The following is a 12,951-nucleotide window of genomic DNA, read 5'->3' on the forward strand; positions in this document are numbered from 1 at the left end:
GTTCAGTCTGTGTGTGTGTGCGCGTGCGTGTGTGCAGTGGCTGGGATGGGAGCTGAAATGGCAGCACCTCTGTAGTTAGCTCTCTGAATAAAGGGTCCTCTCATGTTATTACCCAGCACACAGTACACGCAGCATGGCGTCATCAGCGGTCAGTCCAGAGAGACCTCCAGCAAGGCAGAGGGCGTGACTGACAGGAGAACAAAGCAGCACCTCAGAACGGAACAAATCGGCAACCATATCATGAGTTAATTTGTGTATTTCTGAACCATATGCCTTTGACCAAAACCTTCTGTTTATGGTCAACACTTCCTGCCCAAGCAATGGCAGGGGAAGGACAAGGAGCTGCCCCAGATTTGTCAGCTATGGCTAGGGTGGATGGTAGAATAGCCAGTGGAGGCCAAGAGGGTGTTGGGGGTGTGGCACTGGGATGTGGGCGGAGGTCAGCGGTACTGTGTCTGAAGGTAGGAGAGTGCTGGAAGGTGCCTGGGGTGCTGGGTAGAGGGGTGGGTGCTGGAGAGAGTCTAGAATTTCTGTAGGATGTCTGGGGATGCTGGATAGCTTCCTGTCATGAGGCAGGCAGTTGGAAGCTGCATGGGGATCTGGGGGGAACATTGGTGGCTGCCTGGTGGGCTGTTGGGTGGAGGGGGGGAAGCCAAACGTCTGGTGGGTAAACTGTGGGGGCGAGGGGGTCTCTGCAGGGGCTGAGTGGGTAAGCTGTAGGCTGAGTGGTTGGGGGATAACCTGGGAGCGGAGGTGCTTTTGGGGTTGGGGGGAAGGCTGCGTGGGGTGCTGATGGTTAAAGTGGGGGTTAAGATGTGCTCAGTCTGGATGTCTAAAGTAGAAGTTGGGGAGGGACCTGAGGCTGTGGGGCTGGCTGACTGGGATGGTGCTGCGGGAGCCTGGTGTCAGGACTGGGCCTCTCCCTTTGGCTGCTGCTGTTGGTGCCACCTGCACTTCTAGGCTGCTGCTTCCCCCCTGTGATCCAGCAGTGCTGCAAAAATGTGGTACAGGGCCACCGGCTGAGTGAGTGTCATGCACAGTATAGGACACCCAGCAGCCCTGAATCTGGCCCATCAGCCATGAGCACTCCTTGTGCTGTTGTCTATATCCCTGTTTAACTTAATGCCTGCTCCTGCTCCATTCCCAGTTGCTCATATTGGTGCCTTCTGTGGCCAGTGTGAGCTGCAGTCAGCTTGCACTTCTGTGCACTGCTTTTGGGGGGACTTTCAGCTGCTGCAGGGTAGAAAGCCATGTCGTGAATTGGGCCCTGGTTCTGAGTCTGATCTTACACTGGTGTCAATCAGGATGAACTTCCTTTGGTCAATGGAGTGACACTGGCCTGATTCTTCTGTCAATTACATCAATTTCACATGGGTGTAACTACTGATTTCAGGGACGCTACTCCTGATTTACACCAGCGTGAGTGGAGAATCTGTCCCATACTATTACAAACTACTGTGAGATCAGAAGCAGACTTTATGGGCCTGATTCTCCATCTGCCATACCAGTTTTATGCTGTGTGTGACTCCAGGGGTTTCTTGTTTGTGTGTGACTTACACCAGTTCAGGCCTGTGGAGGATCAAGCTCTGTATATTTAAAGTGCAGCAGGCTGTGACATCATCCAGCAGATCTTCACACACAACATGGGTAATTGCAATAGTCACTAGTATGGGCCTTTTACACAAAAGAATTGGTCTTGGGAACGGTTCAGTGACTGAGGTGAACAAAAAGGGATAAATAATATCCCAACACTTTGTAGGACCATGCCCCTAACCAGTGTCTCATGTAGTAGTTAAATACTTATTTCCCTTGTAGGTGCTTATTCTGGTTGCCTTCCCAGACCAATCACTTCTAGTGCCTTTTTCCAAGTAAGGTCTCTATCTGAGGAACAGTAACAGGGAATGTTTTTATGGATACAGTCTGCTGCTGTGAAGTTGAGACATAGCTGGAGTCTGATGAGAGTGGACAAATACTTTGCTATTTTAACTATTTGTGGTTGACTTGTCCTGCTTCACTGTGTATTGTATTTAAGTGTCCTGTGCAGATTTTGCATTGCTTATTGCTGTGATAAAAGAGGTGAGCCCAGTCCTGTACCTGTAAACAAGATGTTCTTGGGAACAGGAGCAGGCCTTTACTTATTAAAGAAAAGGGGTCCGGATTTGCCAGAATGTTGGTGTAAAGCAGGAGTAACTCCACGGAGGTCAATTACGTCACACTACTGTAGAACAGGTAAGAGAGGAGCATCAGAACTATTGTCACAAAGAAAATGTATCAGTTTAAAAACAGCTGGTATTCCCCTAACTTAAAAAGAGTTTAACAGGTCATTCTGGAATTCGATTTCTTTATGAGCTGAAACTCTAAATTTCTACCTGGAGTGAATCTGTATAGCTGGGAAACAAAAACTGGGCCAGAAGCTGTTAACCAACTTCCATAGAATTATGCTGATTTACCCAGCTGAGGACCTGCATTTCTGTAATGCAAACAAAAAAGAGGCCCTTAAATAATCAAACACATCTTATTGCAGGTAAGAAAAGTTAAGCAATTAATCACAGCACACATTTTTTTAAAAGTCTAATTCACATATTTTACAAGGCATGAGATTTGCAATGAACTAGAAAAAAATAAATATGGCTGTCACTTATGTAAATAGCCCTGTGTTCACTGATAAATTAATTAGCTGTATGTGAGGTTGCTTTAACATTCTGATGTATTCTGAGCAGACATTTATTTAGAGTTCTGTACATAGCCCAGATTGTACCATTTTACTCACTGCTCAGAATGGTGCAGAGATGCATCGCTCCAGGTGGCACATCTCCTGAAACTACCTGGAGCACTGAGGAGTATACACACTACTACGTCTCTTGCGGAGTGCAGCCTATTCTCCTCTATATTAGTCCCATTCCGTCCTGCCCTCTTAGGGGAGTAGGGACAGAGCAGTGTAGGGCCTGCAATTCTGCCTCGCCCTTATATGAACTATGCAGGAAGGTGGGGGAAGGCTCCCGCACCCTCTTCACACCCACTGCATACCTATTTAAGGACCGTAAAATCTGGCCCACTGAGTCTATCTCATTGTGATTTTCCTGTTCATTGTTTAAACGTCTCAGTTGTTCTTCAGCACATGTGCACGCACGCATGCATCCAGGATGTATGGCTGTATGAACGTGTCAGTGTGGGCTGGAGGATGGGGTCAGAACATCTCAGACTGAATTCCATTTTATCCGGAGAGTTGATTTGAACAAATAGACACATTAGGCTTTGAACAAATGCAAAGCAATTTATTGTCTTATATGTCTTTATATGTCTACACTACGAAATTAGGTCGTATTTATAGAAGTCGGTTTTTTTGAAATCGGTTTTATATATTCGAGTGTGTGTGTCCCCACAGAAAATGCTCTAAGTGCATTAAGTGCATTAACTCGGCGGAGCGCTTCCACAGTACCGAGGCAAGCGTCGACTTCCGGAGCGTTGCACTGTGGGTAGCTATCCCACAGTTCCCGCAGTCTCCGCTGCCCATTGGAATTCTGGGTTGATATCCCAATGCCTGATGGGGCTAAAACATTGTCGCGGGTGGTTCTGGGTACATATCGTCAGGACCCCGTTCCCACCCTCCCTCCCCCCGTGAAAGCAAGGGCAGACAATCATTTCGCGCCTTTTTTGTCTGCTGCCAGCCAAAGATGTAAAGGATAGATGGAGTGGGTCAGAACAAGAAATAGACCAGATTTGTTTTGTACTCATTTTCCTCCTCCCCTGTCTAGATCACACTGCAGTCAGTCACAGAGAAGGCGCAGCGAGGTTAATCTAGCCATGTATCAATCAGAGGCCAGGCTAACCTCCGTGTTCCAATAACAACGATAACTTTGGTGCACCATTTCTTATTGGAACCCTCCGTGCAGTCCTGCCTGAAATACTCCTTGATATACAGGCACACCCTTTGTTGATTTTAGCTCCCTGAAGCCAACCCTGTAAGCCGTGTCGTCAGTCGCCCCTCCCTCCGTCAGAGCAACGGCAGACAATCGTTCCGCACCTTTTTTCTGTGCGGACGCCATACCAAGGCAAGCATGGAGGCCGCTGAGCTCATTTTGGCAATTAGGAGCACATCAACCACCACACGCATTATCCAGCAGTATATGCAGCACCAGAACATGGCAACGCGATACCGGGCGAGGAGGCGACGTCAGCGCGGTCCCGTGAGTGATCAGGACATGGACACAGATTTCTCTGAAAGCATGGGCCCTGCCAATGCATGCATCATGGTGCTAATGGGGCAGGTTCATGCTGTGGAACGCCGATTCTGGGCTCGGGAAACAAGCACAGACTGGTGGGACCGCATAGTGTTGCAGGTCTGGGACGATTCCCAGTGGCTGCGAAACTTTCGCATGCGTAAGGGCACTTTCATGGAACTTTGTGACTTGCTTTCCCCTGCCCTGAAGCGCATGAATACCAGGATGAGAGCAGCCCTCACAGTTGAGAAGCGAGTGGCGATAGCCCTGTGGAAGCTTGCAATGCCAGACAGCTACCGGTCAGTTGGGAATCAATTTGGAGTGGGCAAATCTACTGTGGGGGCTGCTGTGATGCAAGTAGCTCACGCAATCAAAGATCTGCTGATATCAAGGGTAGTGACCCTGGGAAATGTGCAGGTCATAGTGGATGGCTTTGCTGCAATGGGATTCCCTAACTGTGGTGGGGCTATAGACGGAACCCATATCCCTATCTTGGCACCAGAGCACCAAGCCGGCGAGTACATAAACCGCAAGGGGTACTTTTCGATAGTGCTGCAAGCTCTGGTGGATCACAAGGGACGTTTCACCAACATCAACGTGGGATGGCCAGGAAAGGTGCATGACGCTCGCATCTTCAGGAACTCTGGTCTGTTTCAAAAGCTGCAGGAAGGGACTTTCTTCCCAGACCAGAAAATAACTGTTGGGGATGTTGAAATGCCTATATGTATCCTTGGGGACCCAGCCTACCCCTTAATGCCATGGCTCATGAAGCCGTACACAGGCAGCCTGGACAGTGGTCAGGAGCTGTTCAACTACAGGCTGAGCAAGTGCAGAATGGTGGTAGAATGTGCATTTGGACGTTTAAAGGTGCGCTGGCGCAGTTTACTGACTCGCTTAGACCTCAGCGAAACCAATATTCCCACTGTTATTACTGCTTGCTGTGTGCTCCACAATATCTGTGAGAGTAAGGGGGAGACGTTTATGGCGGGGTGGGAGGTTGAGGCAAATCGCCTAGCTGCTGGTTACGCGCAGCCAGACACCAGGGCGGTTAGAAGAGCTCAGGAGGGCGCGGTACGCATCAGAGAAGCTTTGAAAACCAGTTTCATGACTGGCCAGGCTACAGTGTGAAAGTTCTGTTTGTTTCTCCTTGATGAAACCCCCCGCCCCTTGGTTCACTCTACTTCCCTGTAAGCTAACCACCCTCCCCTCCTCTCTTTAATCACCGCTTGCAGAGGCAATAAAGTCATTGCTGCTTCACAGTCATGCATTCGTTATTCATTCATCACACAAATAGGGAGATGACTACCAAGGTATCCCAGGAGGGGTGGTGGAGGAGGGAAGGAAAATGCCACACAGCACTTTAAGCACAGCACTTTAAAAGTTTACAACTTTAAAATTTATTGAATGACAGCCTCCTTTTTTTTGGGCAATCCTCTGTTGTGGAGTGGCTGGTTGGCCGGAGGCCCCCCCACCGCGTTCTTGGGCGTCTGGGTGTGGAGGCTATGGAACTTGGGGAGGAGGGCGGTTGGTTACAGAGGGGCAGCAGTGACAGTCTGTGCTCCAGCTGCCTTTGCTGCAGCTCAACCATACACTGGAGCATTCTGGTTTGGTCCTGCAGCAGCCTCGTCACTGAATCCTGCCTCCTCTCATCACACTGCCGCCACATTTGAGCTTCAGCCCTGTCTTCAGCCCGCCACTTACTCTCTTCAGCCCGCCACTTACTCTCTTCAGCCCTCCACCTCTCCTCCCGGTCATTTTGTGCTTTCCTGCACTCTGACATTATTTGCCTCCACGCATTCGTCTGTGCTCTGTCAGTGTGGGAGGACAGCATGAGCTCGGAGAACATTTCATCGCGAGTGCGTTTTTTTTTCTTTCTAAGCTTCACTAGCCTCTGGGAAGGAGAAGATCCTGTGATCATTGAAACACATGCAGCTGGTGGAGAAAAAAAAAGGGACAGCGGTATTTAAAAAGACACATTTTATAAAACAGTCGCTACACTCTTTCAGGGTAAACCTTGCTGTTAACATTACATACATAGCACATGTGCTTTCGTTACAATGTCGCATTTTGCCTCCTCCCACCGCGTGACTACCCCCTCAACCTTCCCCCCTCCCTGTGGCTAACAGCGGGGAACATTTCTGTTCAGCCACAGGCAAACAGCCCAGCAGGAATGGGCTATACTGAGTGTCCCTGAAGAAAAGCACCCTATTTCAACCAGGTGACCATGAATTATATCTCACTCTCCTGAGGATAACACAGAGAGAGAAAGAACGGATTTTGGTTGAATGCCAGCAAACATACACTGCAATGCTTTGTTCTACAGTGATTCCCGAGTATGTGTTACTGGCCTGGAGTGATAAAGTGTCCTACCATGAAGGACGAAATAAGGCTGCCCTCCCCAGAAACCTTTTGCAAAGGCTTTAGGACTACATCTAGGAGAACCGCAAATGCCAGGGCAAAGTAATCCTTTCACATGCTTGCTTTTAAACCATGTATAGCATTTTAAAAGGTACACTCACCAGAGGTCCCTTCTCCGCCTGCTGGGTCCAGGAGGCAGCCTTGGGTGGGTTCGGGGGGTACTGGCTCCAGGTCTAGGGTGAGAAACAGTTCCTGGCTGTCGGGAAAACCGGTTTCTCCGCTTGCTTGCTGTGAGCTATCTACAACCTCCTCCTCCTCATCATCTTCTTCGTCCCCAAAACCTACTTCCGTATTGCCTCCATCTCCATTGAAGGAGTCAAACAACACGGCTGGGGTAGTGGTGGCTGAACCCCCTAAAATGGCATGCAGCTCATCATAGAAGCGGCATGTTTGGGGCTCTGACCCAGAGCGGCTGTTCGCCTCTCTGGTTTTCTGGTAGGCTTGCCTCAGCTCCTTCAGTTTCACGCGGCACTGCTTCGGGTCCCTGTTATGGCCTCTGTCCTTCATGCCCTGGGAGATTTTCACAAAGGTTTTGGCATTTCGAAAACTGGAACGGAGTTCTGATAGCACGGATTCCTCTCCCCAAACAGCGATCAGATCCCGTACCTCCCGTTCGGTCCATGCTGGAGCTCTTTTGCGATTCTGGGACTCCATCATGGTCACCTGTGCTGATGAGCTCTGCATGGTCACCTGCAGCTTGCCACGCTGGCCAAACAGGAAATGAGATTCAAAAGTTCGCGGTTCTTTTCCTGTCTACCTGGCCAGTGCATCTGAGTTGAGAGTGCTGTCCAGAGCGGTCAGAATGGAGCACTCTGGGATAGCTCCCGGAGGCCAATACCATCGAATTGTGTCCACAGTACCCCAAATTCGAGCTGGGAACGTCGATTTAAGCGCTAATCCACTTGTCAGGGGTGGAGTAAGGAAATCGATTTTAAGAGCCCTTTAAGTCGAAATAAAGGGCTTCACTGTGTGGACGGGTGCAGGTTTAAATCGATTTAACGTTGCTAAATTCGACCTAAAGTCCTAGTATAGACCAGGGCTAAGAGTTTCACACTTACATCTGAATTAGTAGGGAGGAATCAAAATAAAGCTTCAGTGTTATACTCCGTGAACAGAGGCAGTGAGGAAAAGCAATGTGCTGAAAGAAACAGCTTGTGGGTGATATATTATTGCAAGGTTAGTATTATTTAAGTGGAATGATCTCTTTAGCTGAAAGATTGAGGAATAATCTAAACTAGGAAAATTGTGATTCCATGCCATATTCTAAAAACAATCTAATGTCTCAAGCATTTAATGTAATTTACGTGTACAAGGGTAGTAAATGTGTCACTTATTAATTATGTCCTAACTGTATGATAGATTGGTTATTAAAAAGGACATTTGTAGCTAGAATACTGTTCTGTATATTAGCTACAGAAACGGTGGCCTTGAGGAAGACAGCTGTGTGGAATTTGGGGATGTGCAACAGAGCAATGTAAAGCCTGGTCTACACTGGGCGGGGGCAAGCTAAGTCAGTCTAAGTTACGCAACTTCAGCTATGAAAATAGTGTAGCTGAAGTCAACGTACTTAGAGCTACTTACCGCGGTGTCTTCACTGCGGTAGGTCAACTGCTGACGCCCTCCCATCAACTCCGCCTACACTTCTTGCTCCGGTGGAGTACCAGAGTCGACAGGAGACCGCTCAGCGGTCGATTTATCTCTTCTTCACTAGATACGATAAATTGACCCCTGCTGGATCGATTGCTCCGAAGGTAAGTGTAGACATGCCCTGAGCTACAGCCTAGTAAAAGAAAGAAAAAAGATGACTTTGGTAAAGGATGTGGTTCTACTTTCTTTGACTTCAACAGACTACCATTAAACTCTTCTACAGTAAAATTATTATTAATATTACAGTAGCATTGAGACCGTAATTAGGATCAGGGATCCATCATGCAAGCCACTGTACAAACACATACAAAAACACAGTTCCTGCCACTTGCAGTCTAAGACAGGTCACTTACAAAGGGTGCAGGGAGGGGAAAGCAATTATAATATAAAAATGTGCACACCAAAAAAAAACTATATTAAAAGAACATTATTAACGTTGCAAAGTCAAGCACTTAAAAATTAGGAAATGCATGAATTAAGGTTGCCTGTGCAATTTTAATTTGGTCTCCTTTTATGTATGTATTATGATGATCTTTAATTTTAATACAATTTTGTGTATGTATTATGATAGTTTTTTATTACATAATTACATACTATTTTTTCCATAAAACTCCTGCTGTAACCTTAATTCTGGCAACAATGCATTTTCCCCTCAGAAATGGTTGAACTGTTTTGGCTGAAATTTTCCAGACAAATTTATCATAAAGCAGACACTTGGCATGGAAAATTCCAGCTAGAATGGTTAACGTTCAGCAAAGTTATTAGCAACTGAAAACAAAGTCTTATAATGGGAAGTGTAGCCCTGCCTACAATTATTGTTGTTATAAATACCCACACATGTGTATGTAGAAGAAATCACACATATACTTGAGCATTTTTCCTTTTAATTAGTGACTAAAGAGATAAATTTATTTTTTAAATTTAATTTTATGCATCAGTGGCATGATATCCTTCTCTTTATGGTGGATTAATTCACTTTATACACTGCATTTTGTAAATGAACTGTAAATACAGAATGTGTGTGAGACCTTATTTGTGATGGTCTAGCTGTTTTATTAGCATATGTTTGGGTTGGCCCCATTACTCACAAATGGTAAAAGTAGGCCAGGAAGGTTTGGATTCTAGGCCTGATTTATTTCCTAGCTGAAAATGTAAACGAGTGGGGACACACAGTGGATACTTTACCCAAGCTTACATTGATTTTAAGTGTTTACAAGTCCTATAGAATATATTTTTGAATGGGAATACTAGATAGAAACAACACAGCACAGTTTACAAATCCCATCAGTCCCGAAACTAGCTGTGTGTGTATATGACACTCCTAGGTAGATTAGAGATTTTTTTTTAATGCAAAATTAACACTTCATTCTTTTGATCGAGTAGGCTGACCAATGCCTCAGGATGGCCATCGCAATTAAGGGCCTAAAGCAGAGGTGGGCAAACTAGGGCCCACAAGCCACATCTGGCCCGCGGGACCATCCTGCCCCTCCCCGCTGTCCCCCCTTCCCCTAGCCTCAGCTCACTATGTCACCAGCGCTCTGGGCAGCGGGGCTGCGAGATCCTGATGGCTCTAGACTGCACGGCTTGGAGCGGCATGGTTGGGGGGTTGGATAAGGGGCAGGGGGTCCCGGGGGGCAGGCAGGGGGCAGGGGGTGGTTGGATAGGCATGGGAGTCCCGGGGGGCCTGTCAGGGGGCAGGGGTGTGGCTACGTGTTGGGGTAGTCAGGAAACAGGGAGCAGGGGGGTTGGATAGGGGGTGGGGTCCCAGGAGGTGGTCAGGGGTGGGGGGTCCCAGGAGGGGGCAGTCAGGGGCAAGGAGCAGGGGGGGTTGGATGGGTTGGGAGTTCTGAGGGGGGCAGTCAGGGGGTAGGAAGTGGGAGGAGGTGGATAGGGGGCAGGGGCCAGGCTGTTTGGGGAGGTACAGTCTTCCCTGCCCGGCCCTCCATACAGTTTCAGAACCTCGATGTGGCCCTCAGGCCAAAAAGTTTGCCCACCCCTGACCTAAAGAGTGATTTTGTAAAATTTCTTCCTTTTGCTTTTATCTCCCATCAAATATTAGTCTGTCATTATCTGCTAGTTTTATATTTCTTTGCTTTGCTTTGAAGGCATATACATTGTGATTTTTATTTTTAAGCCCTAAACTGTAGCTCTGAAGTAATAATTAATTGTGAGGGTATTCCATAGAATGAGAGGACTGAAATTAATGTAAAGTCTTTGTACTGGTTATGCACTGTAAGAGGAGACCAATTATTATCTGATCCTATTTAATTATATTGTATTGTTATTATTTATACACTGACCCTGCACTCCTCACTAAGGCAAAGTGTATGACTATTATATAAATGAAGTTTTAATCAAGTTGTATAAATGGCTCAAATTCCCAGTGTGGAAAACTTTTAACTCTCATTAGGGCTGCTCTAATTTATGGCCGCTAGCTATGGCCTCCAAGATGCCATTCAGCAGCCAAGTTTAGCCAGAACATAGCAACCCCCATCCAGTCAAACTTCCCCCACACGTTCATTCACATACTCACACCCAATGGTGGTGTGTAGCCACGGCGTAAGAACTGGTTTGGTTGGATCTATACCAACTCGGGAGTCTTGGCCAGTTTTTGCCCTTCGGCAGGCGAATGTGGGCCACTATGTATGACCACTTTGTCCCATGTGTGGCGATTATCCTGTAGGACTGTTATGTGTCTTAACTCATTAATTATTTTATGCTCCTCCTTGGGCTGTTTCTTTGGCTAACTGCTACTGAGCAGGTTTTCAATCTTCTATGCATGCTTTATTTGCACAGTATGCACACTGATCAAACAAGGGAGTTCAGCTCTGTTTGTTTTCCAGCCATGGCCTGTTTCACTTAGAATGAATGCATTCACATATAAATCAATCTGTTTTTCTGACATGATTTTACTTTTTTAACTCACCTTTCTGTTCAAAAAGGCAGGCCTGGTGCTATTAGTCAGGTTATCCCCAAAGCAGTCCCCAGCTTCAAGGCCAGGATCCTTCCTCCCCTCTCTGCTGACATTTGATCAGCATAGACGATTATGTGACGGGTTTTCCCCCAGGTGCCACCTGGAACTAGGGTACCACTGAGCCCGCCTGACCTACCAGCCTGGGTTTACACTTAATTGCTGAGGCAAGCCAGCCAAGCCCTCCCTCAGGCTTCACACTGCACTTAACCTGCACGCATACAGGTAGAGACATACCCAGCATAAATGAAGTAAATACATGGGTGATTTCGTTAGTCAGGACCTGATCCAAAGCCCATGGAAGTCAATAGGAATCTTTCCATTGACTTCAGTGAACTTGTATCCTGTAGCCATCATGAAGGAAATGGGTCTTCAGGGGGGATATGAATGCAGAGCAGGTAGTGGCCTGCAGACCAGTTCAGGAAGGGCATTCCTTGGATTGGGGGTATAGAAAAAAGAGAAGATGATTGTAGGAGAAACAGAGTATCAAAGCTGCCATTATTGATGGAGTGGAGGGGATGGGTTATGGTATGAGATATGACACCTGAAAGTGACCCTGATAAAGATGTTGCTGCTTAGGATTGTTCCCCTTTCTTTTGAGGGTCTGGAGATGGTGGTTCTCTTATTGACCTTTGTTTTATGTAGAGAAGCCACTTTGTAAATAATTTTCCCTGGAAGTCTGCATAGAAACTCATTATTAATCATTTCAAGTCCCTAAAGAAATTGTCATAATTTTCACAGGGGTGGCATTGTCTCCTGAAAGAAATGCTTACAAATGCAGTTTGAAGAACTTCTAGCCACTGGGGTGTCTTAGGATGACATAACCCTGAAATGTTTGGTCAATAAATAATGTCTCCACTTTGTTTCTCTTAGTCTTTGGCACTGCTGAAGAATTACTTCTTCTGAACATTTTTTAAACATGGACACATTGATGATTGCTTCATAGACTAAGACTGGAATAGTGAATCAGTGGGTATTTTGCAGGCATTTTTGGCTCTCCATTTTTTTTGCTTTAACCACTAGATCATAAGCCTTTTAAAAATATTATTCATATTACAATAGCATGTGGAGGGCCAACTGGGATGGAGGCCTATTGACCTACTGTATAGATACACTGCAGGGGACAGAGTTTATATTCTAAACATATAAAACAGACTAAGGGTGTGGGGAGAAGCAAACACACAGAAGTGAGGTAACATGCCCAAGATCACACAGCCGGTAGGTGGCAAAGCCAGGAAAACAACCCAGGTCTCCTGAGTCCCAGCCCAGTGCTATATCAGTGCCTATATAGGGCTGCTGCTCAGTTTCTCTGCATTTATTGTCCTCTTGGGGCTGTTGGCAGCTGGCAGAGGAACAGCTGATGCTGAGCACTTCTCTTCCTTAGCTGCACCATTGGCTACAGCTGAGGATTTGGCCTGGAGTCTTTATAGTGATGGCTTCCTTTTTTCACCCCACGATCTATTCACTTTGAATTTTGCAAATAGTCTGACAAGGGAAAATGTAATCAATCAATGAACAAGAAAAATTATTTAATTTTAAAACTAATAACAAAAAACAAACAAACCACTGATAGAATTAAGGTAATTGACTATGGAGGGACAAATGTAACTCTTAATTTATCTGGAGAACTGTAGGTCGTTTTGCATGTATATTTTAATCATAACAGGACATAAATACTAAATGGATATATATATT

The 12,951-nt window shown here is 46.4% G+C and overlaps 1 protein-coding gene across 1 annotated transcript; it reads right to left on the bottom strand.

Moving 5' to 3' along the window:
• Positions 1-2,436: 2,436 nt before the first annotated feature.
• On the bottom strand, positions 2,437-7,295 carry LOC311526877 (uncharacterized protein; the record flags this gene model as incomplete). Its single annotated transcript, XM_084640345.1, has 3 exons — positions 2,437-2,470; positions 5,861-6,152; positions 6,740-7,295. The coding sequence occupies 3 exons, from the start codon at positions 7,293-7,295 to the stop codon at positions 2,437-2,439; spliced, it is 882 nt and encodes a 293-aa protein (XP_084496471.1).
• Positions 7,296-12,951: the final 5,656 nt, after the last annotated feature.

This window comes from Lepidochelys olivacea (genome assembly GCF_965140295.1).
Source record: "Lepidochelys olivacea isolate rLepOli2 genome assembly, chromosome: 10".
Classification (NCBI taxonomy): domain Eukaryota; kingdom Metazoa; phylum Chordata; order Testudines; family Cheloniidae; genus Lepidochelys; species Lepidochelys olivacea.